This window comes from Trypanosoma melophagium, assembly GCF_022059095.1.
Source record: "Trypanosoma melophagium isolate St. Kilda chromosome Unknown ctg36segment0, whole genome shotgun sequence".
Classification (NCBI taxonomy): Eukaryota; Euglenozoa; class Kinetoplastea; order Trypanosomatida; family Trypanosomatidae; genus Trypanosoma; species Trypanosoma melophagium.
Genome location: NW_027125173.1, coordinates 122,710 through 148,654, shown reverse-complemented (window position 1 = coordinate 148,654; position 25,945 = coordinate 122,710). Strand labels below are relative to the sequence as shown.

The window sequence follows — 25,945 nt, the reverse complement described above, 5'->3', positions numbered from 1 at the left end:
ATTGTATTTTTTACTTATTTCTTTGCAAGAGAGAGGCCAATGTGTTCCATGTCTGAAGAATATGAAACGAACTAAAGATAATTCTCTATGTCTGATTCCCTTTCACTTTTTTTTTTTTTGGACCTATCATCCATTTCATTTTGTTCATTCAGCTTCATGTGTTGTGTTGCTTCATTTTTTTTCCTTTTTCATCGCTTCACATCGGTGTGCTCTAGCCAAGATGCTTGCTATAACCTTCATCTAACTCTTGGCACTCACACCACCCGTTACAGCTTATGAACCCATGTTGCATATCACGTACAACACCCCGTTTTTTTTTTTTGTTTTGTGTATGTCCTTCCCCCACTCCTCATCCTCCTTCTTCCTCTTCTCTCTTCTTCTCACTTCCATTCCCCGTCCGGGCCGACTTGCACTGCCGGCTTAAAAGTCGTCGCTAAAGCTCTGATTGCCGCCCTGCTGGCCATCGTTACTTCGGCCCCCGCCTCGGCCGCCAAAACCACCGCCCCGTCCGCCTCGGCCCCCGCCGCGGCCTCGGCCCATCCCCTCCGGCGGCCGCGGGCCAGACGGCAACTTCGCCCCGCCGGGCGACGTGACGTTCTCCGCCCGCGTGCGGCCGTCCTGCGAGGCGACCTCAAACTCGACCTCCTGCCCCACCGTGAGGGCGCGGAAGCCGCCGGTCTCCGTCTGGAGGGCGGAAAAGTGCACAAAGTGCTGCTTCTTGTCGGTGTCGTCCTCAATGAAGCCGAAGCCGCGACCTGACATCCACGATATCACCTTTCCCTTGTTGAACAGCACGGCACACGGTGCCATGCAGCTGATACGGCAAACGCGAAACATCACAGATTCTTTAATCGGATCGGAGGATGTGGTTTAAATTCCTTTTCTCGTCTGGGTAATTATTTCCTTTGCGCTTCTTTATTTTTCCTCCCTGGTAAAGAAGAAAAATGTGTTTTAGGGGCTGTTTGCTTGAAAAGAAAAAAAAAATAGTAGCAATAAAAAAAAATGAGGAAAAAAGGACACATGACGTGTAGAATGTAGCAAAGAGGAGTCAAAAAAAAAAAAATCCTTTAAAAATACATCCATTGATGAATTTTTTCTTTTTATTTAAACCCCCAGCTCATCGCTACTCCCATGAAACATACTAAGGATAACAAATCGGAAGAAAAAGAAAGAAAGAAAAAAATCATCCCTTTACCACGTCAAAAATTGACAGGAATTCCACTGATAGAGTCCACTTGAGTTCCTTCATAAATGAAGTTCTCTTCACTGGGTAGCTCCTCAAGCATGTTAAGCAACGCCTTTTCTTCTTTCCTCCATTCCAGCCACTTTGACTCATGCAAGTAATGTGAAAAATGTTGAGATGTTGATTCATCTACTGTTACACCTATACAGCGAAATGATTCGCAAGGTGCTGATGTGAAGTCCCTTCTTCGGGATTTTTCATACCGCAGTGTAAAAAGTACAATGTCCCCCACGGAAAAAAGAGGAATCAAGTTCTTGTGGTTTCTATCGATCTCTGTATCTAGTAGCAATTGACACGATTTCATCGTACCCACATCCCCAATGGAAAATAAAAGTTGATCTGTTGGTCGAATTAATAATGAATCACCCCCACAACCACATATAGTAGTTATATTCTGAAGGAGAGGTTTGATGAAACCAACACCACCGTCTGTGCTATACTTAACAACACATCCTCTGAGTTGTGTTGGTACCATATATGCCCTCATCGAAAAACTTTTCTCTTTATAGAAGTAGTGGCTTGAAAAGAAGAAAGAATACGATCCACATAACCTCTCTCGCTCTCTCGTTTTTTTTTCTCAAACTCCATTTCCCAATTAGACATTTTTTTCAAAAAAAAACTCTTCAGTGGTCGTAAAGACACGAAAACATTGAACCTACAAAACATTGTTTTTTTTTGGGGGGGAAAGGGGGAGAAATGTACACCATAGAGAAATATTCAAGGAATAGTATGTGGATCTTCACCCCTTGAAAGACGAATGAGTCGTTCTTTAGCACGTAGGATATCTGCTGAATAACCCAACTCCTTCGCTTTTGCTAGTGTATCCCAAGGAACCTTCACCACTTCTTGATCTCGATCAACAGTTGCATCAGAACCACGAACTGCACGTGGCTTTGGTGCACGATCATCCTCATTACTTTGACGCCGAACACGATAAAATACACCTTCTGCATCAAACGTAGGACGATGTCCATCTTCATGGACTCGTAATGACCGTTGCAGTCTGCGACGTGCGTTTAGCTTATTAGAAGTAAATTCTATGACCTTTTCTGACTTATTATTGGATAAAGAAGAATTACTATCAACAGATCCATCATTCTCTATATTGTCTTGATTTTCATCTTCATTATTATCGTTTCGTAGTTTTGGGGGTGTTTGAAACGTACGATCATCATCTTCAGGGAAGTATTTGGCAGTCCAATCCACCAAAGAAGGATCCAGAGAAGTTTCATTCTCCAAAGCCCTTTGACGTAGAAACGGAAAGGCAGAGTAAGGTGTGTGTTGTTTCTCTCCTTTTAATAAATCCATTGTAGCAGGAGTGTTTTCTAGGTTCGCCTCCTTTCCTTGTTTACGACGGGCCTCTAGAAAGTTTTGTCGAGCAATACGTTCATTTCTACTCTCATTCTTTTCATTATTGTCGTTATTGTTATTCATTAAGGAATTTTCTGTAGATTCCTCACTAGATGAAGGAACTTCTTCACCACGGTTTATTGTTAAATTTAGTTTGTTTTTCTCTCCATCCTTTTCAGATTCAACCAACACCCATGAACGTAAAAGTTGTGGAGAAGAAAAAGCCCCTGCTGATACATTGGCACGATATTCAGCATCCATTTGATCACAAAGTCGCTTATATTTTCTCGCATTACGAACTTCAAGTTTCGTAGCCTCAATCAAATCTTTTAAATAATCTTGTAGTAAAGATGCTAACTTTTCGCGTACTGTTTCATCCTCAATATCACACCATGTTTCTTTCCGTCCATACAATCGTTCAGCATCATCCATATAGGTTCGTTTTTTATCCTGTAGCCATGGAACATCTGGAAGAGGTCGATGTTTACCAAACTTTAGATCTCTCTGAAAGTTACCAATTTCTCTTGCGGTTTGAGGATCAGATGTGCGGCGCCTGTAGTGCTTTTTTGCATCGTCAGCAAACAAACGATGATAGTTCAAAATAGTTATTCCAGAAGAAATGAATGCCCTTTCAGGGGAGCGTATCATCTCAATATCTTCACAACTATAGCTGAACAAAAAATCTTCCCTCCTCCTTCTTCTTCCTCTATAAAACAGAAATGTAGTGAATATAATTAAGAAAAAAGAAGGATGCGAAGAAAAAGAAGAAAAATGAAGCAATCCAAGAGAAAAAAAAAACAGAACAGCAACACGTTCAAAACAACCCCGATCATGGGGAAGAAAAAAAAAAGGGAAAACACACACACACACAGATAAAAATATATTTTTTTAATCTCTTGCTTCCTCTTCAGCTTCCTATGAAGATAGTCCAGAGGAGATAAAAACAAACAAAAAAAAGAAGGCTACGTATCCTTATTTCCCAGCACGTTTAATCAAAATATAGACATCACTATTATAGTGGATGTCCCGCAGACTCTGAGGACTACCAATAACCTGCGTCAACAATCCACCACAGCTGATGTGTACTTTGACCTCCAAACTACTTTCATCCACTTCATGACCATAAACACGACCATGCATAGCGTAATCACAGTCTTGCAATCGGGTTTCCCGATGATATACACTTTGATCGTAGTGTTTCGTCCCTGACTGTCCAGACAATTCAATGGAATTAGCCAACATAATAGTCAGGCGATCACCAATACTCACCGGAAACTCTTCTGTGTTAATATCAGATGTTATTGTGAGGTTTCCACGCTCATTCTTGCATTGAATTCTTGATACCCTAAGGTAGACAACGCCATCTGGATTGAGGGCGGTGACAGTAAAGGTGTCTTCTAATATCACAGGTACACACGCCATTCCCACTTCTAAAAGAGAAGAATAAACAGTAACACAAAAGGAATATATACAAGAGAGTGAAAATTAATCACAACACGCGAAAACCCAGAGAAAAGGGACAATAAGGATAACAAAAGTATCCAAGAAAACAAATCATTTAGAGAAATTGTATTAAATAAATGCTTCCATATATTACATCTTCTGTACAACTGCCATTAGTACAATAACAACAAGAACAACAAAAAACGAGATCAACGAAACATCTCGGGAGTCATTTTGTACACTATATCTGAATACACAAAATTACCTTCCATATCCATCTCAGACCGCATTTCCTCTACAAACTCATTCATTTCCTCAGTGGTTAGACAATCTCCCTGCGTTGTTAAAAAGTAACGAAGTTCATGTTGAGAAAGTAGACCTTTCCCCTCAGGATCTATTCCTTGAAACGCTTCCCTAAGTTTTCTCGCTGTCCTCATATTTTTAAAAGCAGACATCATAGCACGACAAAAACCATCAAAATTCATCGAACCACGTCCATCTGGATCAGCCTCAGACTTTAAAGGTTCTATTTCCGATTCTGTTGGCGTACCACCACAAATTCTCACAAGTGTGACAAGCTCAGTGAGAGGCACACGTCCAATTTTGTCTCGATCAAATATATCATAGTGACGCTTCAAGTACTGAAGAGTCAACTCATCAAATGCATCAGCCATTCTTCAGTAAATCTACAGAAAAAAAAAGAGAAACTTATCTATAATATTAATAGTAACATTGGAACCGAAAGACATATAAGGGGGAAAAAGGGAATGTCTCGTATTCGAGTAGTTTAATACATAAACACCGCTTTTGGGTGAATTTCCAATCAGAGTAAAAGCAAATCGCAAGAAGAACTATAATATATAGGATATTATACCCATTCTGGGGGGAACGCGACTATACCCTTTGAAACCAAAGATTCTAATTCTTTCTTAATCCAGACAAAAAGATCAGGTGAACTTCCATATTTTGTTGTGTAAAGAGCAGTTACGTTCTCTATTATTTCAAATAATTCCTTCCATGGTGCTATTTTATTAGCAATAGAGTAATTATTTGATTCCAATGACAATTTCGGAAAATGCTTATTAAAATAAGTATCAACCGCATCACAAAAGAATCGCACACCTACCAGGGCACCTGTAAGCTTTCGAACCCAATACAAACCAAGATGTGAATCAATGTTATCTAACTGCATAAATCGTTTTGCTGCCTCTGAGAATGTAAAACCCTTCTCTACACTTTCCATTATTTGAATTTCCATATCAAACTCTAAAAATCGAAGTCGTGACCCTGAATGCCATCGACTTTCAGTGGATGTATCATCCAAACATAATCCTGTACCTGAAGAAGTTAGAAGAAAATTCTCCCGAAAGGTGGTTAGAACTTTATGTAAGATCCCTTCCATCTGCTCCGTAGTAAGTCTTTCCTCTTCACATGATTCCAAACGATGTTGTTGAATAAACCCCACAGCATATGGGGCTAAAAAAGGTAAAAAAGGAAATGAAAGACTCATTTCTTTGGGTGCTATACCAATTATCTTACCTGTAGAATCCAATATTCGAGGCTGTTTCAATTCATTCTTCGAAAAATGTTTACAGTCAATAGCCTCTAAAAAAGAGCAAAACGCGCTAGCTATATCTGAAGGAAATATAGAAACTCCGGAGTTACTTAACGTTTTAAACATTTCAAAATAAAAAGCATCTTCAAAAAATTCATCATTTCCTTTTGTAATATATCCAAAAATCTTTGGTATGTAGTAAATAAAACTTGCCATCATTTCACAAACATTATCAAAAAATGTAGGAACATCAAAATAGATTTCATCGGCTATCAATAAAGTAATACAACTACAAAACCCCGAAATAATCAAACGAAGATCATCAACAGAAAGATTTGCCTTCGCCATAACAAGACCCAAAAATTCTCTATCCGATGCTAATTTATTTTGACGAACTATAAACGAAAGATATTTCTCCAAAAATATTCTAAGTCGGTAATTATCTTTTAACTCATCTGCAACAAGAAAAGCGGAAACATCATCTACAACTCGATAGTATCCACTTTTTTCCCATTGAGAAAGTTGTGATTGAAAACCTGTATTAGGATTTGCCACTGTTCGAACTTTTTTAACCATAGAGAGAGCATCATCCCTAGAGTATTCACAACGTTTCATCATATATGCTAAAACAACAGCTGTAGAACGACTAACACCCATTTGACAATGAACAGTTAATGCAGGTAAATAAGTAGAATCAACTGGTATATTTTTTCGATTAAACATTACCAACTCAATTAATACACACATCTCAACAAAATGAGAGCTCATATCGTACATTGGTGAATCTTCTGCACAAACTGAACGTATAAAAACTTTTCGTTTTTTGATATCTTCAGGAATACTTACCGATGCATATTCATCAAGTTGAGAAATGAAGACATCCAATGATGGTAACTTATGATAAACGCATCGTTGAAGATCGTTTTCGTATTCATAAACTCGGAAAGGTGCTGAATGACTTTCTCCATTCAATGTTAAAATAAGAGCAATTCCTTTTTCTTGTGCAATTTCACGATTACAGATAGTTTCCTCACATGTTAAAAAAAAACCTGGAAATATCTCACTAAATTCAATCCATGGAGGAATACGTTCCGAACACCTTGGCTCATCACATGTTACTAACTCAATAGGAGGATACCAGTGTATTTTTTTCAAGGAGCTAATCATTGCCACCTCTTTTACTACGGAAGTGTGAGGCAAAAAGAGAAAAAGAAGGAGACACTCACAGAAAAAAAAAAATACAAAAGAGAAATAATTATAAAATATCCTGAACAATATAACAATGAAAATAATAATCAAAAATAATAATAATAATAATAATAATAATAATAATAATAATAATAATAATAATAATAATAATAATAATAATAATAATAATAATAATAATAATAATAATAATAATAAAGAAAGCACGAATAGTGCAAAACGCGTAGAGATACAAAAGAGGAAAACCCCTTTCGATAGGTTCAGTGTATTTTCTTATTTTCTGCGTTTATTTTAATGTTCATCGCTACGTATCCATCCCAGAACATCTTTAGTTACAGTAGACGCAACACGTTGTTGTTCCGTACGTTTTGCAGTTCGTTGACCGAACCTTTCCATTGATTTCCGACGTTCATGAAACTCCATTTTCCTAAGCATATGACGGGCCTCCAATTGGTCGGAAGAAAATGTTGTAGAAGCTATACCTCTTGAAGCTAATGTACGATGTCTCCTCTGTGGTCGTGGAGGGGATTGAATAATAGTATTGATAATAAACTCAGGATCATTACGTTCTTCAAGTAAAGTTTTTAAGGCAGCTGCATGAGCATCTCTGACGTAGTCAGTAGATTCTCGATCAAGATTTCTTCCGATATTATCAAGACCATAAGGGTCCTTAATAGCGAATTCAAAAAAAGGAGGTCGACCACTATCTAATCCAGGAGACCTTTCCCATCGCATCGTTTTTTTTAAAAGATTCATATTGGTCGTACATACAACACTTTTTTCATAATCGAAAATATGACCATAGTATTCAAAGAAAGCCGCTGTTAAAAAACCAATTTCTGCAATATCACATCCCTTACCCTCATTAAGGGCACGATATTCTGGAAAAAATGGAAGAAGTTGAGGCTCATCTGCTGATCGTAACGTTGATACTCTAGGTAGAACACCAACCTTTATTAAAAAATGAACACACATAACAGTTATTGCATAACTTGCTAAAAGTCCATCAATCGAGTTTATAACCCCACTTGAACGACCCCACTTTTTAAACAAAAGCAACAAATGTCTAGAAAATTCATAATGTGAAAGAGCATCACGTAATAAGTATGAGTTTCTCAAACCAATAGAAGAAAAACAAAAATCAAATGGCAACCTATAAAGTTCTGGTCCATTACGTGAATCCACAGGTAAACGTAGAGGAATATCAATTCCATCATGACGTTTTACTTGTGTTAAGGCGAGAATAAGATCTGAAGTACCATTAAATTCTATTGTTGCAAATTGTTGACTGTTATTCCAATCAATACTGATAGCAGCATAATTCTCTTGCATCCTTTTGCTGAAAGTAACGGTTTCATCATTATTTAATTGTCGTGTAAATTGAAACAATCCACATGCAGCCAAATGATGGAGTGGAGTACCAGGAAGAGATTTACTTACTCGATCAACCTTTATAACAGGAACTCGAGCCCTTGGTAATGCATTACTCTTCATACCAAGTCGTCGCATTTCTCTGGACAAACGTGAAACAATTTCTCCAGCTTCTTCAAATCCAGGCTCAACATCTGCAACCCCTACAAAATCCACATCTCCTCCAACTTCTAACAATCCCAAAACTACCAAACCTCCAAACACATACACATTAGCATCATATCCTGCAGACTGAATTAATATTTCTAATTGTTGTCTGGCAATACCACATTCCTCAAATGCAAATCGTCCAGTATCTGAAGCCAATGCTTGCTGAATAACCGACTTACCCAATCCTTCCCAACGAGAGTCTTCCTTCGGTGGAAGTGATGAATTCCACGGTAAGACAAGACCTCTTCTTGTTCCTGTTTTCTTCAGAAAAACGGTTAGAAACCGTCTCATACGACCTTAAAAAAAAAACTTTAGAGAAAAAAAAGAAACAAAAATAAAGAAATTTCGACTTTAACAATGCATGTATTTAAGACATTTTTTCACTAATAAAAAAAACAAATATAGATAATTAAAAAAAACTTACAAAATAATTTTAAAAAAGTTAAGAAACCCATGGTACTACTGCAAGCTTAGAGAGAAACGGTCCAGGTGTTCAATTACTCTATGATATCCTCCACCATACATGGAAGTCAATGATCGATTAACATCTAAATTTTCCCAACCCTTCATAGCATCAAACCTGGGAATGGGTGCAATACACTCTTCTCTTTCTCCTGGAGAGAAAATTGTTTGAAGAAACACAGACCTTCGTTCAGCAAGGAACTTAGGAGTAATATCTTCAAGTAAAGAGGGAATGGAAGAATCCTTCATACCTGTGGCTTCTCTTAGAGAAGCAAGCACATCCTCTTTTCTTTGTTTAGCTTTGTTAGAAGAGTATACTGTGAAGTCCAACTGTTGTTTTTTTTCTAATGTTGTAGAAACGTTTTCTACTTCATGATTTTGTTTATACGAAAGATCAGGACGATTTTTCTTGGTTGTATATTTCATGTCATCATTTTTGATCTTTTTGATTCCATTGTTAAGAAATGATAAAAGTTGAGCGACGTAATATGATTTTCTAAAAGATGAATTTACCTCTAAGCTATAAAAACCACTTGAACCAGAATTTTCAGAATCAAAACTCTTTATTTTTTTTATTAAATCACTGGCAAAATCACTTTTCATACGTTTTCTAATTAACCAACCAAGTAATAAAGCCTTTAGTTTATCAATAGATAATTCAAAATCCAAAATCAATCCTGATTTAGATTGTTTTTTAATTGAAGGTGGTGGCATGTCTTGAGTATCGATACCAAAAATATCTGCCGACGAAATAAACTTTCCCGAGCGAGGTTGTTGGTGGTGCGGAGGGATAGAGGTATTTTCTGGAAAATTATTGCCACCTCGGGGATGCACATGCTCAGAAGTCCTGAGTACATTACCTTCATCATTTACTTCATCTGGATTGCAAACAGACGAATTACCACTTTCCTTTGGTTTTTCTACCTTTTGAGGAGGAGCCCCAGCTCGCGTATAAAATAGCCCCGCGAGCATGCCACAACTAGAGAAGAAAACCAAAGATAAATCAAATGAGAATGCAGAAAAGGAGACAAAAAAAAAGTCACATAACCACAAAAACAAAAAAACGAACAGTCCCAGCACCACCGCCCACGACCGAAGGGGGAAAACAAGAGCGCGGAAGGCCCCCCCACCGCAGGAAGCAAACCAAAACAAAAAAAAAAACGAAAAGCGCAAACAAACAAAAACAATCACAAAGCAATAAAAACGAAGAAGAAGAAAAAAAAAACGACCCGGGAGCGGCCTTTAGGGCGGGCGCCAACGCAAAAGCAGCAAGGGCTCGCGGAACGCAGAACCCCAGCAAAAACAGCAGGGGCAACCCGCACCACAATGGCGAAGGAGCGGGAGTCGAAAAGAAGTCAACTATCCTTTGGGTGGTGTTTGCGCTTGGGCCGCCGGGCCGGACGGCGTTTCGGACGACGGCGGCTCCGCTTGGATGCTGGGCGGTTGGGTTCGCTCTTCCTTGCCGCTTTGGCGGGGCGGCGGCCAAGAGGGCTGATGACTCTGCACGCGTCCCGTCTCGTGTCATTTTCTTATTGTTTTTCACTGTTTTGGAGAAGACCGAATTCTTCGCATTATCCGCTCTGCGCTCTTTTTTTTTTTTTGCTTCCGTTTCTTTTTTTTTTTTTCTTTGGAACCTTCAGATATTATTTTTATGTATTTTTTCCGTTTTGCTTTCTTTATTAATTTTTTTTAAAACTTCTTTTCTAGCGATGTTTGACAACTATGAATTCGATGAAGCGAATCCATTAAAGAGGTCTCGAAGTGAAGAATTGGAGAGGGATGATCAGCAAGTACGGCCATTGGCTCGGTTTATCACAGAACTTGTTGATATGTACTACGTGAAAAGCTCTAGGATTCATTCTGAAGAAGTGCGAAAAAATGGACTAAGAGTATATGATTTGGAATATTTGGTACCATCGCTAGCAGAACGAGTGGGTTCTATGACGCATTATTTTCAGCTTATTGATGAGAGATGTGTTCCAGTTTCATTTGCTCGTTCTAATGTACCTCTAGATCCTCCTAAACGTCCTCATATAGCGACATTATTAGCTGTTTTGATACAAGCCCTTGTGTTGGAAAGTACAGGTGCTTATATTTCACTGTCTACTTTTGATTATTGGTTTGGGTCTGCAACTCATATTGAGGGTCCTTCTATTTCAAGAAATTGGTTGGATGCTAAAGAACATGTTGCCAAGTGCTTTGCAAAAAAGTATGGAATTGTTTTATTCGGTCAAGAAGTTATATGGTATCACTTTAATAGAATTCGAGGTATTAATTCACTAAGGGATAGAATCGTTTGGACGATACAAACGAGTGTCAGTAGTAAATATGAATGGAATCACCATAATAATGGAATGAATTCCATTATTATGAACAGTGATCAGGAGTATAGTGATAGGCATTCTTTTTTGCCTATTGATTTAAAGGAATGTTTTTTATGGCCTTTATGGAGTGAAACCTTTCTTTGCATAGATCTTTCCAGGGATTCTTCTATAGATTCCAAGCTTAGTACGGCGGAATCTTTGTTTCATCAGAGTGTTGAGAATTGTGTTAATCTTGTTTCAATTTTAATGGAGACAATTAGTGGCCATAATACTGAACCTATTTCTGAAAATAATTATCCTGATTATCATATGCTTTGCAGTGGAACCTTTAGCGAGTTTGCAGCTATTTGTCTATTTTCGGCGTTGAAAAAATCACTCAATCTTTACTTCTTAGGTGAACCAACTACTAGACTGAGCGTGGAATTATCTGCTGAAGTAATGTCTAAATTATTTGATCAGCTTATTCGGTATTACACTTTTTCATCGCTTTCTCCTCGTCACCATCATTTGTTGGATATGTGTCAGTCGTTGTGGAGAGGTTCTAGCAGTGCACATCAGGGAAAACTTGATTCTCAACCCTTTACTGCCAGGCGTCGAGAACGATCTCCCTTGGTATACAAAGAAGATGTCTTTTTAAATCCAAATTCATCGGTGTTATTTTCGTTTAAAGGGGACTCAATAAAAGTTTCTCCGGCTTTTTCTTCTTGTCTTCTAAATAGCATCTATTCCAAGGAAAAGATGGGAAAATTGGTTAACTCGTTACGAACTCAACAACCAAAACGAGATATCACTTATAAAAAGCCTGATAATATGATCAGAACCAGGTCTGATGATGATAATAATGATATAAGAATCTCTTCTTCTATGGAAGGTCCGAAAGAATCTCTTTCTTTAAATTGTACTTCTTACTCATGGTCTGTGCTTGAGATATCTCAGTATAATGACGAGGATACTCTCTTGATTGAAAGTTTTTTGAGAACTGAAGTCGATTTGATGGTTAAAAAAGGTGTTGATAAAGCATTGGCTGAGTCAAGAGAAAGTAATGGACATCATTATTAGTTTGTGTTGTATGTGTTTTTTTTTTTCTTCTTTGTGTTGTGGATTTTCGTTCTTTGTTTGTTGCTATTGCAGATCTTTTTCTTTGTTCGCTGCGGTAAGAAGAAGCGGGGAGGTGATTTTCTTCTTTTTTTCTATCTCTCTCACCTTATTTTCTTTCCTATTTGTTGTTTTCGCTATGATTTACTGTAGTTAATTCCACTAAGAATTATGTATTATATAGTGCTTCTTGTTTTTTAAAAAATATACGTAGTCCCATTTTAAATGACTTTTTTTTTTTCTAACTTACGCTTAATTTTCTTTTTGTCTTGCGTCTATTGTTTGTAAAGGAATTTGGGGCGAATGCGTGTCGCTAGATGTTGGTTGTTTCGAAAGACATGTCCTTTGCGAGTTGTACAGCAGGCTTCTCTTCCGACTAACGATTCAGCATCTGTTCAGGCATTTTACTCTTCTTTCCAGTATGATGAGTTTGAAAAAGTTGATGTACCAGATTTACAGACACCTCTTTTACCATTTCAAAAGGAAGGTGTTTATTGGATGATGCTACGTGAACGTGATCATGTTGGTGGTATCATGGCTGATCATTTGGGAATGGGGAAAACAGTTCAAATGATTGGTTTATGTCTTTCGTCACAATATTATAACAAAGATTCCCATGAATTCCATCGTCGAAATATGCAATCTAAAGCTCTTTGTTATCGTTTCCTCACTGTTATTCGACAATTACAACGAATTAGTGTTGTAGCAAATTGTTCAAAAATTAATAGGCCTGCGATAGATCTTCGTATTCTTATGAATAAAGTTGAAAAAATGTCAACAGAACCTGATAGTTCATTATATGAAGTACGAGAAGAAGTAAATAAATGGCTAAAATTTACTAGTAAATTTCATCCTTCGTATGAAAAACGTGCAATGGATTTTTTGGATGATGAAGAAAAACGTTCTTTTGATTTAATCGCATCGAAAGAGCTTAGAACTCTTGTAGTTGTTCCTGCAGCTCTTATGCTTCAATGGAAAAGTGAAATAGAATCTAAAGTTAGTTCTTCAAGAAAGTTAAGAGTTTATTTATATCATGGTCAAAATAAATCAATTAGTAGCACAGAATTAGAATTATATGATTTTGTAATAACGACCTATGATACTTTAACAAACTCTGCTTTGGATGCTTTAGTACCCATGTTCGATGACAATAATTTAACCTTTAATAGAAAAGATGCTGGACCTATATTTCATGTGCGATGGAAACGTATTATTTTAGATGAGGCACACATGATTCGTCACGCCAGAACACAGAGATGGCGTGCAGTAAAAGAATTACAGGGTATACATCGTTGGGCTGTTACTGCAACACCTCTTCACAATACAATTGAAGATATTCAAAACCTTCTTTATTTTGTAGGTTTACCACGTCTTCCTGTACTTCCAGGATGTAATCCAGAAGAAGTTTTAAATGATCCTGTTTTACAACGAGCCATAGCGCGTTCACTACAACCTGCTTTTCTACGACGTGGTCCAGTTATGATCCGTAATGGAAAAAAAGAAGTATTGGTATCATTACCTCCTAAATCTGAAACCGTCGTTATGAAAAGATTTACTCCAAAAGAATCGAAACAATATAATAGTATTCTTGCTCGTTCAAGAACAGCGTTAGCAAGTTCAGAACATAAGGAAGGTGCATTTCATATTTTTGCTATGATGACTCGTTTAAGACAAGCATGTTGTCATTCTTGGATTAGTGAAGGACGTGCATTAAATGTTTCGGTTTGTGGCATTTGTAAAAGTGAAGCTGTAGCTGCTTTAGAAACTAAGTGTGGACATCATTTCTGTCATGAATGCCTTCTTTCTCGTTTCCGCGATGCTGTAGATGGAGATGATATGGCTGCAAGGTTACCTTGTCCAACATGTGGAACTAGTATTAATAGTTCATCCATGTTTAAAAATCATTCTCTTTCCTCGTCTGAACGTATTATAAAATTTAAAAAACGTGAAATGGAGATGAGTACAAAATTACAGATGATTTTAGATTGTATAAATACTATGAAAACAGAACATCCAAATGATAAAATGATTATTTTCTCGCATTTTACTTCTTTTATGGATGTTATATCAGTTGCACTTGATAAAGCAGACATACCTCATTTGCGTTTAGATGGCACTATGAGTTTAAGTAACCGTAATATTGTTATTCGTCGTTTTCAAACAAATGAAGATGTTCGCGTTGTTCTTGCGAGTAAAACTGCAACAGGTGTAGGCCTAAATCTTACTGCCGCAAATCATGTTTTAGTGGTTGATCCATGGTGGAATCCTGCTATTGAAGAACAGGCAGTTCATCGTTGTTATCGTATTGGACAGAGAAAACATGTTTACGTAACTCGTATAATTATTGAGGATACAATCGAACAATATTGTTATGAGATCTGTCAACGAAAGAAAGAATTTGGTGATGCTATTCTACGAGCGGCAACGAAAGGAAACTCTGGTGCTGCTATGGCTACTTCACGACTCCGAGAACTACTTTCTCGACTACATTATGTTCCAGAGAAAGAAAAAAATAATGAGAATGAGAAAAAAAGTGGATAAAACAACTTAAAATGATTAATGGTAATAGCTATTTATTTATCTGCTTGGGAAAGGATAGGGGTAGTTATATGGGGAATCACCCTAAGAAAACAAAAAAAAACTGAGAGTAAGCGAAAAAATTATTTTTATATAAATAGAAAGAGAGATAAAGAGGGAGAGAGAAAAAGGAATTGATGATTTTTCTTTACATTGACCGAAATGAAACAGAATGTGAAATACATTTGTTTATGTGTACTCATACACTGCTTTGTTTTTCATTCTGTTTTGTTGACAGAGCTGCCTTTGTCGTGAGATTAGTGTGATTGAATTCCTTTTCTTCTCCTATGTCTGCCTCTGGACCAACACATCGCTCCTCACCGCAGTACGTTTCCCCATCACTGGGGCCCACAAATCCATGGGCGCAAGAGATTTCTACCGGTACCTTCAGACCCCCAAATCCTTCATCATTTTCAGTGCATCACGAGGTGAGTGGAGCTACTTCCTTTGATATGAGCAGCAGATATTCTTTTTCATCATCATATGCACCGTGTGTTTACCTCTTTGATCATCCTGAATCAGGGACTCATGAAACTCAGCAAGACTCTGATTTTAAAATTCAGAAAGTTATGAATATGATTATAAGTGCAATTGGCCAAGAGCATGATGCATTTGCTATTCAGAAAGAAAGTAATCGCGTCTTGGAACAAGAACTCAGACAAATTCAAAGACGTCGAGAAGAAACAGAACGTCAACTTCGTGAAATAGGATCTCTTTCAAATTCTTTAGAGAAATTTCAGAAAGAACAATTACAACTACTGGAAGAATTTAAATCTCAGTGAGAAATGAGACCAATGGGTTTGGTGTCTCACTGAGAACCTCGGTTCATTTTTCTGTACGGGGATTATTACTTGCTACACCCAGACTTCTCAAAAGATCTACTGTATCAGCCATGAAGGAAAACACAAAAAAAGAAGAAAAAGAAGGAAGTGCATGATGGTTTTTGTTTATATGATTCTGGTTTTGTTTTTCTATCCTTTTTGACAATAAATTAGTAATCTATAGATCGATATATATATGTATATATATATTTTTCGTATGTATATGTATATTTTGTATACATATATATTTTTTTTCTTTTCTCTTTCTACTTTTTGTAATTTCTTTAGAAATCGTAAAACGCGAAGTGAAAAATGAATGAGACTACCCTTCAGAAAGGGACTGTTACGCAGAATTCGCTTGGCACTTTAAAATCCATCTCAGAAGATGCTGCCGTAAAGGAGTTCCTAGCATCGCATATCAAGGATGGTTTTGCTTCCAGTGCTTACTGGGGAGCTACCGGTGAGGTCCCACCTCGTGAACCTGATGATATCGCAGGAAGGAAACCACATCGTTTTGAAATGGAAATTAGCCGAAAGCTGGTGCCTTTCCCAGAAGACAAAACAAGTTTACCACGGACCATGGACTATACACTGATTGGGCTTCATCGCCTTAAAGGGGATGGCTCAGAGGCCAAACCTCAATTGAATGCTGCGCAATTGCGTGCGTTGGAGGGAACCGTAACAGCTCTCGATGGGGGAGACACCACTGGTGGAATGAAACCACGTCTAATGGAAACCACAACGACCCAGAACCGAACGATTGGAAAGGGAACGTTCGATCCTAATGTACTTGATGCCCTTAGAAAAGGTGAAGAGGATATGGACTGTGCAGCGAAGAATCGTGATGATTTAAAGGGTTTACCACTTGGAACCACATTACCTGATCCATACCGTCCAACCTCATGGGATTATTGTGATATGAGCGGGATTGATCCCTCTTCATACTGGGTTATGCAAAAAGACCCGAATGATCCACAAAGTGGTTATAAAGTACCAGTGTACAAAAGTCGATACAACTTGGTGGAGAAGGAAGGACCCATACGACGTGAAAAAACAGCAACAATGCTACAGAGAGAGAAAAATGTAGATAAGGATTCTTTAAAACAAAAAATGGAAGATATGAGCGCGAATTCATTACCAAAAGGTTATCAACCTTGGTCTGCGAGTGAACTTATGAGTACTACTCATGATTGTCATGCCCCTTATGATGTTGCAGGAGCTGCTACAAGTAATGATCGACACGCCACGGCTCCACTCCCAAGAACATACCACACACTGACTTCCGCACATGAAGAGACTGTTTCTCAGCTAACACAAAGGCGATTGATGCGACATGATGGAACTTGGGGTACTGAATACTCTGATGCATTCATGGATCGTTTTGCTCAAGCAGAAGTTAATAAAGACTATAGCAAAAGAAGTATTTTTGATATACGGTACGGCACGTACACCATGCATCATTCTGCGCATCATCCACGCAATGATACATCAACTGGAAAAAACTACACTCCATCCCAGATTGTACCTGGGCAATACACAACGATGACTCAACAACCACATCATGCTCGCAATGTAGCCAATTGAAGAATGTCTTATTTTTATTTTATGTGTGATCCAAATATGTGTGATTGTTGAAATTTGCTTTATCGTTGGTTGTATAGTTCATACTACAATTTTTTGTTGAAAGAATAATAGAGTTGGTATGTATTAGAGTGACATGTATGATACCCTATTCTTTGTTTTAATATTTTTGCACAAAATTAGATTGTAATGAAGCGTTAAAAAAAAAGTTACCCTTAATATTTTCTTCTTTTACAATTCCTACAGTGACAAATTTTTCTTCTTTCTCTCTCTCTCTCTCTTTCTCTTTATATTTATATTTATACACACACATAAAGACAAGATATTGTTGTTCAACTTTGTCAAAATATCGGACACCATTCAAGAGTTGCTTCAAAAGCATTTGATGGAACGCTTTATTTACTCCAAGCTCAAGGAAGGAATGAATGAAGTTGGTCTTGAATTTTTGGAGAAATTTGAGCACTTCCGGCGAGGCGATACCAATGATAAACAAATATAACTAATACAATTGGAGAGATTCTATGCGTTGGTTCCGGTCAGGACCAATTGTTTAAAGAACCTGGGGATTCCTTCTACATTTGTATGGCGTTGCTGTCGAAGCTATATATAAAATCAGTTCACCAGTCACCATTTAATTTGTGCATTTTTCCCCCCTTAAATAAGGTGGGCTTATTTATTTTCTACAAGAATAGTCTATTTTTAATGCAGATTTGATGCCCTGGAATCATCTGTTATTTTATTTTATTTTTGTTTTCCCTGGGAAAGAGAAGTCGTTGGTGGTGGACCCTAGGGGTTGGGGTTAGGCTTTTTTGAATTGGGTTCGCATTTTTTTTTTCGTTTTTGCATTCAAACACTACTAATAAAGGTATTCTCGTGAGCGAAACAATCAATAGTCATTTTGAATGAAATCTTTATTGTTATTTTTTTTTTCCCTAGACATTCTAACTTCAGAAATTCTTGTAATATTCTTTAATCATGGAACCCATCTAGGGATATTTCTTTTATGGATTCTTACAAATATTGTGTTTTTTTTTGTATATTTATATTTCTATTATTTTTTTTTTTGTGTGTTTTTTTTTTTTTTCTCAAACAGTTAGTGGGGGTATTATTTGGCTTACATTCAGTAATTATGTTGCATATTACTCCCTTTCTGCAGCGGAAATCGATTCAATCGTATCCTGTTCCACCAAAAATCCGTCAATTTACACGTCGCTGGAGCAGTTCTCGGACGAATGCGTACAACCGTCAGTATTGGAGAGTAGTGATGAATGAAAATCACGCACGTCCATCTTTTTGGGTCTCTGATTTTCGTCATCGATATCTTATGCGAACAGGAACTGATTATCAAGGTCAAGTACCTACTACACCACAACCAGGTCTTTATCAGGGTTTCAGCGATGTTCACAAGTTATTGGCGAACCATCCAAAGCCTCAAAGAGAATCACGTCATCTTCCAGTTATACCAATGACCCCACGTGTTGTCTATGAACATGCATCTGAGAAAAGAATTGATACCGCCAAGAAAATGCGTAGGGATAGGAGAAAAGTTGAGCAGTTAAAAACTTTAGAATTTTGGGGGTGGTACATGAAGTTACAACGTGTTCGTGGAAGGTGGTGTCGAGAACAGGGAGTTTCTAGTCGTGGAGTTTATGGCCCTGCTGTAGATGCAGCAGAGTTATGGGGCTAGTTCCCACGGTGTGGGAAGAGAAATTATGAACTGTGTATACACAGGTTATTCGTTATTATTATTATTATTATTATTATTATTATTATTTTGTTTAATGGCAAATGTGCGCACTGTATCTTTTATTGAATGTTATCATTCCTTCCGCTTTTTTTCCTTTAATTCTTTTTTTTTTTTTGTTACTCTTTCTATGTCTTATTACGTATTTGTTTTTCACAAGTTTAATAGCTCTACAAAGAGAGACAGAGACAGAGAAAGAGTAAGAGTACTCCTACAGATGGCGAAGAAAGGACCGCTGAAAAAGCGGAGCAAGAAGGAGGAGCAGAGAAATGAAATTGTTGAGGATCTTGACCTCGAGGTGGACGACTACGTAGTGGAAGACGAAGATGTCATTCACAATCGTCGTGCTAGCAGAAAGAAAAATGAGGACGAGGAACCGGAAGATGTATTACCCTCAGAAGCGCATAAGATGGAGGGCTACGATGACGACGATGATGAACGCGGCGCCCACCTGGAGGAAGAGGCACTTGCAGTGGAAGCAAATAAAAATATGCGACGAAAAATGATTGAATCCGATTTCGATGTTGGAGGTATTATAACTGGTATTAAACGTAAAAGAAGTAATGAAACCAATGGCGCAAATAATGTTGCCCCCGTAATTGAGGCAGTGGAACGTGACTATGCTGCTCTTTCATCTTCAGAGAGAATGGCTATTATACAAAAGGAGTCCCCAGAGATGATTAAAATGTTGGAAGAAATGAAACAATATCTTGCTGAAGTTAAGGAGTTAGCTAAACCACTTCAAGAATTACTCTTTCAGCGTCGTTTATCAGATGCAGACCGAAACCTCGTTCAATTCTTAGAGACAAAAGTCCAACTAATGTTAAGCTACTGTATGCATGTCACCTTTTACTTGCTTCTTAAAACAGGGGGAAAAAAAGTGGCAGGACATCCTGTCATTGATAATCTGGTAGAGATTCGTGTGTATCTTGAAAAACTGTTTCCGTTAGAAGAAAAACTACAATATTCGCTTAATCGTCTCCTTAGCGGTAAGACCACTTCTGCGGCACATATTGATACATTGCGACCACTTCAGCATAATGAACGAGGCTCTCTTGCGGCGAACAGTGAAGGGAAGAAGAGTCGTAAGCAGTTGGAGGCGGTTAAGAAGGCTGATGCAATTGAAAAGGAAGAATTTTCTACAATGAATCGTATCCGTACAAAGAAATCTGATATCCCTGATGGTATTTCAGCGGTTGACCGAAAGGCAGCTGTATCAGCACTCGGTTATCATGAGGATGAGGATCAGTATTTTGTAAAACTAACTGCTGATGATGAGGGTGAAGAACATGGGCTTTCTCTTGTCGAACGACTTAAGAGGCGGCAACGTTTGCTAGCCAATGGGTCTGCGGCGAACGCTGCTGGAAAACATGACGACAGCGCTGAAGACGACGATAATAATAATAATAATAATAATAATAATAATAATAATATCATGATCAATGATGATGATGAAGAAGAAAGTCTCCTCAGCGAAGATGATGTGGCCGACTACGACGTGCTGCTCGCAGAGGAGCTTGAGCGGGAGGCACACCGCAGTGCCGCGGCCTCGCAGCCAAAGGCGAAACTCGAGGAGCCGGAAGTCGGCCGTCGCAAGACAAACAAGAAGATCGAGACGCACCGGGGACTCACAAAGACACGCCCAAAGGACCGCAAGACGCCACGCACGGCACAAAGGCGGAAGTACGAGAAGGGCATGCGCATACACAAGGCACAGTCACGCACCTCACAGCCCGAACCGGAGGGTGGCTTTATTGGTGTATCCTCTATCAAGTCACGCGTTACCCAGAGCATTCGGTTTTAGGAGAAATGAAAAAGAAAGATGGAAAAGAGAAAAAAAAAGGAAAAAATACAAATTGGGAAGAGTTACTCTTCATTTCTGTTTTGTGTACTCGTGTAATGCAAATGAGCTTTGACGAACGTTATAATGCGAAAGTCGCACTAATTTGTTGTTGTTGTTTTTTTTTTTCTCCAACCGATGGAAGAGAAAAAAAGCCGCCAATAAAAATAAGAAAGGCTGGTAAACAAATTAGCAGGTGTAATTATTTTATGATTTTATTGATGTATTAGCTCAATATATGGATATTATATTTGTACCTTATTTTTTTTTTGTTGTTGTTGTTGAATTTGTTTTTTTTTTTTCCTGGAAAGGTAAATACAGTTGGTAGAAGGTTAATATTTCTTAGGTAAGATAAAATGACAGGTATGGCACAGGTTGAGAAACTACTAGCTTGCGAGCGAGAAGATATAAGCCTTATTCGCGAGCCATTGCGAACCACTCGCCTTTGCTTGTCGTACTGTGCGAAATCTGTCTTTCACTACGTTTCTACACTCCTGCGACCGTCAACTCTACGAATTCTCCTACCAGTCCTTTTTATTACAGCTGCCATATCGATCTTTTGGATCGATTCTTCTGCTGGACACGCATTCACAGCGCTTGATAGTGATGGTGATGGTCTAGTATCGCCCGATGACTTTGAGAGGTATTACACTGAGGTTCTCCACCATAAACGAGGTACTGGTAATAAGGCGAAGAATGCATTTCCTGCTAATATTTCTCGCCTTAACAAAGCCCAGTTTCTGCTATGGTGGGAAAAAGGAAAAGGTGATTCATTTAGACGGGACGCTTTCTTTAGCCAAGGTATTTGGCGGGAAGTGGAATATCTTGTTGCAGATGCCATCTGGTGGCTTGTGCTTGGTATTCTCTCTTCCATTGGATTGGGAACAGGAATGCATTCAGGACTACTTTTTCTTTTTCCTCATATATATCTTTCTTGTGCTGCCGCGGATTCTTGCGGAAATTCAAATTATTGGACGTATCCAGTAAACCTTTTTTATGGCCCAAGTGATCGCACATTTCTTTGTATTACACCAACTACAACAGCCTCTGTATCCATTATTGCTCGTTTGTTTAAGGTAATTCCTGCTTGCGTTATGTGGGGTGCTGGAACTGCAATAGGAGAAATACCACCTTATGCTTTGAGTTATGCTGCTGCTAGACAAGGGAAAAGACATGGAGAATTAGAGGAGGCTTCAAAATATGACGTTTTAAATCATATGAAAGCCTGGACACTTGAGAAAATTAAACGTTATGGTTTTTGGGCTATTCTCCTTCTTGCTGCTTGGCCTAACATGGCGTTTGATCTTTGTGGTATGGCGTGCGGACAGTTTCTCATGCCTTTTTGGACCTTCTTTGGAGCTACCTTTATTGGTAAAGCTTTGATTAAAGTTAACATGCAGGCAGTATTTTTTGTCTACTTATTCTCTGGGAACAATATAGAACGAATTATTAGACGAGTTGGAGGTGCAGTAGCAAGTGTTGTTACTCTTCCATCGTTTATAGCACCACAAGGTGCGAAGAGATTGATTGAGAAATTTGTTGAAGCAATCGTAAATGCACGTGAAGGTATTGCAGCCAGAGCACGTGGCACTGCTCAGCAAACCAAAGAAGATGGAAGCTCTATTATTATGATGATTATGCACTGGTTTGTTGTGGCCGCTGTTGCTTGGTTTGCCAAATCTATTGTGGAAGCCTTTGCACAAAATGAGCAAGAAGAAAGAGATAAAAATACTTTGGAACGTGTAAAGAAAATGGTTTCACATCGTCGTACAAAAGATACGGTGAGCGAGGATGAACTATGGGGTCTTATTGAACTAGCGAGAGCTAGTGAGGTGGATGCGTCAAACTCAAGATTTGAAACAACAACTATGATGATATTTGGGGCAACTGCCATTGTTGGACTCGTGATATCTTCTTATACACTGTTTGTGCTCGCTATGTCACTTTCCCTGCATACATTTTTTTGTATGCAATGCACAAATGAGTCGCTTAACCAATGGACGCTTTGGGGCGTGCGTATGGCACTTGCATCTGGAGCTTTATATGCTCTACACACTCAGAAGAGTGTGTAATGGGGTCGTTGCCGATCTCTCTCTTTTTTTTTCTCTGGCTTCTTGTAACTATATATATAGTTGGGTGTGTGAGTTGTGTTTTAAATAAAAAGAAAAACAGACGAAAGAAAATAGAAAATGGATGTAGTGAAAGGTCCACAGAAGGAAAAAAAAGGATGGATATATCTGAACGGAAAGAGTCATGAGTCTATGGGAAATTCCTGGCTTATCTAAGGAATTGAAATAGAGGGAATATACAAAACAAGAAGGAATGAAAAGCAAAAATACTGTAAAAATGATTAAAAAAAAGAAAGAAAAATCATGCTATTGCTCTTGTCACCATGTTTATAGGTAATGCTAGAAGAATTGTCATATTCCATTGTACGCACTGGCATGATTGCATATTCAAACTTTCCTATACTTTTTTTGCTATGAGTAGTGGCAAATTTGTTTTGGTAATCTCTCTTTTTATTTTCTATAGAATGTTTTCCTTAAAAAAACAAAAAAATGCCTTCTTTAATCAATTATTATTATTATTATTATTATTATTATTATTTTTTTTTTTTTTTTTTTTTTTTTTTTTGTTTGCTGGCCAATTGCTTTACAAGAGAAGGCGGCAATAAAGAACTACTGCCTTCTGTAGTAGGGCAATAAAGCTGTAGATAAAATGGACATTCAGGCTCTGCTTCAACGGGAGGCATCTGCCCAAGGACTCTCATTAACCTCACTCTCTCATGTGGGTACTTTACCGTCATCACAGAAGGTGGTTTGCTGTGGAGGGATAGTGGAGAAAGTTGTGGCAGAGTCTGCTGAAGATTGTACGGTGCTATTACGAGACACAACAGGCACTATGCATTGTGCTATTCATGGTGCTGTTACAAGTTCTTACCCGGATGCTGTGACGGCGGGAGCATTGCTTCTTTTTCGCGATGTCACTTTAGTTGTGGTTCCCGCCTTAATGCCACCTGTATTGATTGTTTGTCTAGAGCATCTCATTGCTCTCTTGTTACCAGGAGGACCACCAGAGAGTGGACGTCATCTCGATTTAGGTGATGCATCATCATCCCTCTTTTTTACAGATATGGCAGCTCATAGTGCAGATAATTTACCTGACACGCGTAACTCCTTAACATGCGATATAGCGGATGATAGTACGAACGAAAGGTATCTTGGAGCAGCAACAGCTGCGGCGGTTACCAATAATGATGCTACGACTGCTGGGGCAAACCCAGTAACCCTTATTGGAGGTAATAACGACTATGATGATGATGATGATGACTGCTTACAGTTGGCAGATGATCTGTAATACATGGGTGAAAAGAGTGTGTGTTTTTTTTTTTCTTTTTAAACAGTTTGCACATTTGTACACAGAGAGACAGAGAAATTATTTTATATGCATTTTTTTATTCTTATTTTTATTTGGTGACATCTGAAGGCTACACAATTTGGATGTTTTTGTTCCATAATGTGCATTAATATATTATTTTTGGTGCCTTCTCCCACTCTTAGTGTTTTTTTTCTTTTTTCTGTTTCTCCTGGGAACAAACTCTCTTTGGAGAAATCTTTTACTATAGAATCTACACGGATAAACCAATAAAGAGGGGATCTAGAAGGAAAAAAGAAGACAGGGAAACTGAGGAATTGATTCTCCTCAACTGTAAATTATATTTTTTCTCTTGTTCCAATTAAGCAAGAAATCGAAAAGTAAACTTGCAGGAACAATAAATTGACAGAAACAAAAAATACGAAAACACAGAGAAAAAGTATATAGAAAAATCAAATAAAAAAGGAGAAAAAAAAGTATGACTCAAGGTGCACCATCAAAAAAATACAAGCGAAGGCGTAGTGCGGAGAGATCGGAGAGAGTTGATGAAACTGAGAAGCAAATAGACACTCGTCAAGATGTACACGCATCACAGGCACTCTCCCATTCAAGCGTTGACAGACGTGTTTGTATTAACGTGGGCGGAAGCAGTATCACAACACTAGAGAGTACACTACGTTCAGAACCCTCTCTCTTGTCAGAGTGGCTGAACAATGACTTTGCAGGGCTTCCACGAGATGCTATGGGAAATCCCTTTGTTGATCGTGATCCTGAAAACTTTAGACACATTCTTAATTATTTGCGAGGCTACGGTTTGCCGCTTGCCACAGAGCAAATTGTCTTTTTAGCTGAAGATGCGGAGTTCTACCGTATTGAAAAACTACGGGCGTTAATTGATCCACCTGCTCAGTGGCGTTTCGTCAGCGGACCAGGTGTATCTCCAGATAATACGCTTTTTAGTACAGATAATATCCTTGGTACGTGCGGTAATGAACCACTTCCTATTAAAGGAAAGTCTATTCTTACGCTTCGTGTAGATAAGTGTGAATTGGTGTCGGTTGGTTTACTCGGTACAGAATCGCCAGCTGAGAATGAGCCGCTGCAGAACCAATCACACGCTATTACGTACTGCAACACCGGTGAACTCGTTCGCTGCTTCAATGGGGAGCAGATATACACATCCGGAACAGGATTTAAGACCCGTGATCTCATTGAAGTGGAGGTGCACTTCACACCCACGGCATCCGCTAAAGTTGTCTTTTATTGCGGAACTCTGAAAATGCATGAGACAGAATGGCCAGAGCCGGTGCCACCATTACATTTCGCGGTGAGTTTGCACGGTACCTCCGCTGTGATTATTGAGAAGTGCATTACTATTGACTCGTGTGAAGAGGAAACGTCTCCTGCAGAGGATTCCTTCTCTCCGTGATTGTTATGATGTTAATTTCTCTTGTTTCGGATATGTGGTTGTTTGCTTGTTTTTTTTTTAGTTTTCTTTTTCTTTTTTGTTGCTGTCTTTTTTTTTTCCCCCCTTACTTCTCACAGGTGTGGCAGCTCAGATGCTGTATTACCCAACAAGAACAATAAGATCATGAGTATGAATGTAGGAAATGCACGTAATATTTCTACATAATATCTTAATTGTTTATTTTTTTCATTCTTTTTACTTCCTATTTGCTCTACTGAATAAGTAATACATATTTTCTTTTTTTTTTCTTTTTTCTTCTGAATTGTTGCATAATTCACAT

At 38.3% G+C, this 25,945-nt stretch overlaps 17 protein-coding genes across 17 annotated transcripts; 9 read left to right on the top strand and 8 right to left on the bottom strand.

The window, feature by feature from the left end:
- Nucleotides 1–420: 420 nt before the first annotated feature.
- On the bottom strand, nucleotides 421–837 carry LSM04_003393 (Cold-shock protein; the record flags this gene model as incomplete). The annotated part of the gene is made up of 1 exon (XM_067330680.1): nucleotides 421–837. The coding sequence occupies one exon, from the start codon at nucleotides 835–837 to the stop codon at nucleotides 421–423; it is 417 nt and encodes a 138-aa protein (XP_067188522.1).
- A 362-nt stretch (nucleotides 838–1,199) lies between these two features.
- Nucleotides 1,200–1,718, bottom strand: LSM04_001961 (uncharacterized protein; the record flags this gene model as incomplete). The annotated part of the gene is made up of 1 exon (XM_067330679.1): nucleotides 1,200–1,718. One exon carries the CDS (start codon nucleotides 1,716–1,718, stop codon nucleotides 1,200–1,202), a length of 519 nt encoding a protein of 172 aa, XP_067188507.1.
- Nucleotides 1,719–1,960: 242 nt separating this feature from the next.
- LSM04_001314 (uncharacterized protein) lies at nucleotides 1,961–3,241 on the bottom strand (the record flags this gene model as incomplete). Its single annotated transcript, XM_067330678.1, has 1 exon — nucleotides 1,961–3,241. One exon carries the CDS (start codon nucleotides 3,239–3,241, stop codon nucleotides 1,961–1,963), a length of 1,281 nt encoding a protein of 426 aa, XP_067188504.1.
- Nucleotides 3,242–3,565: 324 nt separating this feature from the next.
- On the bottom strand, nucleotides 3,566–4,015 carry LSM04_004556 (RNA polymerase; the record flags this gene model as incomplete). The annotated part of the gene is made up of 1 exon (XM_067330677.1): nucleotides 3,566–4,015. One exon carries the CDS (start codon nucleotides 4,013–4,015, stop codon nucleotides 3,566–3,568), a length of 450 nt encoding a protein of 149 aa, XP_067188538.1.
- Nucleotides 4,016–4,245: 230 nt separating this feature from the next.
- LSM04_000743 (Protein KASH5) lies at nucleotides 4,246–4,710 on the bottom strand (the record flags this gene model as incomplete). Its single annotated transcript, XM_067330676.1, has 1 exon — nucleotides 4,246–4,710. The coding sequence occupies one exon, from the start codon at nucleotides 4,708–4,710 to the stop codon at nucleotides 4,246–4,248; it is 465 nt and encodes a 154-aa protein (XP_067188495.1).
- Nucleotides 4,711–4,904: 194 nt separating this feature from the next.
- On the bottom strand, nucleotides 4,905–6,758 carry LSM04_003955 (Dual specificity phosphatase; the record flags this gene model as incomplete). Its single annotated transcript, XM_067330675.1, has 1 exon — nucleotides 4,905–6,758. One exon carries the CDS (start codon nucleotides 6,756–6,758, stop codon nucleotides 4,905–4,907), a length of 1,854 nt encoding a protein of 617 aa, XP_067188528.1.
- Nucleotides 6,759–7,088: 330 nt separating this feature from the next.
- Nucleotides 7,089–8,669, bottom strand: LSM04_005092 (PAP/25A-associated; the record flags this gene model as incomplete). The annotated part of the gene is made up of 1 exon (XM_067330674.1): nucleotides 7,089–8,669. The coding sequence occupies one exon, from the start codon at nucleotides 8,667–8,669 to the stop codon at nucleotides 7,089–7,091; it is 1,581 nt and encodes a 526-aa protein (XP_067188544.1).
- Nucleotides 8,670–8,837: 168 nt separating this feature from the next.
- LSM04_008789 (uncharacterized protein) lies at nucleotides 8,838–9,812 on the bottom strand (the record flags this gene model as incomplete). Its single annotated transcript, XM_067330672.1, has 1 exon — nucleotides 8,838–9,812. The coding sequence occupies one exon, from the start codon at nucleotides 9,810–9,812 to the stop codon at nucleotides 8,838–8,840; it is 975 nt and encodes a 324-aa protein (XP_067188583.1).
- Nucleotides 9,813–10,549: 737 nt separating this feature from the next.
- LSM04_009437 (uncharacterized protein) lies at nucleotides 10,550–12,223 on the top strand (the record flags this gene model as incomplete). The annotated part of the gene is made up of 1 exon (XM_067330671.1): nucleotides 10,550–12,223. The coding sequence occupies one exon, from the start codon at nucleotides 10,550–10,552 to the stop codon at nucleotides 12,221–12,223; it is 1,674 nt and encodes a 557-aa protein (XP_067188589.1).
- A 339-nt stretch (nucleotides 12,224–12,562) lies between these two features.
- Nucleotides 12,563–14,800, top strand: LSM04_003572 (zinc finger protein; the record flags this gene model as incomplete). The annotated part of the gene is made up of 1 exon (XM_067330670.1): nucleotides 12,563–14,800. One exon carries the CDS (start codon nucleotides 12,563–12,565, stop codon nucleotides 14,798–14,800), a length of 2,238 nt encoding a protein of 745 aa, XP_067188524.1.
- Nucleotides 14,801–15,123: 323 nt separating this feature from the next.
- On the top strand, nucleotides 15,124–15,618 carry LSM04_007364 (uncharacterized protein; the record flags this gene model as incomplete). The annotated part of the gene is made up of 1 exon (XM_067330669.1): nucleotides 15,124–15,618. The coding sequence occupies one exon, from the start codon at nucleotides 15,124–15,126 to the stop codon at nucleotides 15,616–15,618; it is 495 nt and encodes a 164-aa protein (XP_067188571.1).
- A 351-nt stretch (nucleotides 15,619–15,969) lies between these two features.
- Nucleotides 15,970–17,241, top strand: LSM04_009492 (uncharacterized protein; the record flags this gene model as incomplete). The annotated part of the gene is made up of 1 exon (XM_067330668.1): nucleotides 15,970–17,241. The coding sequence occupies one exon, from the start codon at nucleotides 15,970–15,972 to the stop codon at nucleotides 17,239–17,241; it is 1,272 nt and encodes a 423-aa protein (XP_067188592.1).
- Nucleotides 17,242–18,367: 1,126 nt separating this feature from the next.
- Nucleotides 18,368–18,925, top strand: LSM04_008198 (uncharacterized protein; the record flags this gene model as incomplete). The annotated part of the gene is made up of 1 exon (XM_067330667.1): nucleotides 18,368–18,925. The coding sequence occupies one exon, from the start codon at nucleotides 18,368–18,370 to the stop codon at nucleotides 18,923–18,925; it is 558 nt and encodes a 185-aa protein (XP_067188577.1).
- A 274-nt stretch (nucleotides 18,926–19,199) lies between these two features.
- On the top strand, nucleotides 19,200–20,786 carry LSM04_008930 (Sas10/Utp3/C1D; the record flags this gene model as incomplete). The annotated part of the gene is made up of 1 exon (XM_067330666.1): nucleotides 19,200–20,786. The coding sequence occupies one exon, from the start codon at nucleotides 19,200–19,202 to the stop codon at nucleotides 20,784–20,786; it is 1,587 nt and encodes a 528-aa protein (XP_067188585.1).
- A 392-nt stretch (nucleotides 20,787–21,178) lies between these two features.
- Nucleotides 21,179–22,894, top strand: LSM04_003236 (SNARE associated Golgi protein; the record flags this gene model as incomplete). Its single annotated transcript, XM_067330665.1, has 1 exon — nucleotides 21,179–22,894. One exon carries the CDS (start codon nucleotides 21,179–21,181, stop codon nucleotides 22,892–22,894), a length of 1,716 nt encoding a protein of 571 aa, XP_067188520.1.
- A 646-nt stretch (nucleotides 22,895–23,540) lies between these two features.
- Nucleotides 23,541–24,179, top strand: LSM04_002803 (Protein of unknown function DUF4539; the record flags this gene model as incomplete). The annotated part of the gene is made up of 1 exon (XM_067330664.1): nucleotides 23,541–24,179. One exon carries the CDS (start codon nucleotides 23,541–23,543, stop codon nucleotides 24,177–24,179), a length of 639 nt encoding a protein of 212 aa, XP_067188515.1.
- A 496-nt stretch (nucleotides 24,180–24,675) lies between these two features.
- On the top strand, nucleotides 24,676–25,626 carry LSM04_002847 (Potassium channel tetramerization-type BTB domain; the record flags this gene model as incomplete). The annotated part of the gene is made up of 1 exon (XM_067330663.1): nucleotides 24,676–25,626. The coding sequence occupies one exon, from the start codon at nucleotides 24,676–24,678 to the stop codon at nucleotides 25,624–25,626; it is 951 nt and encodes a 316-aa protein (XP_067188517.1).
- Between the last annotated feature and the right edge of the window lie 319 nt (nucleotides 25,627–25,945).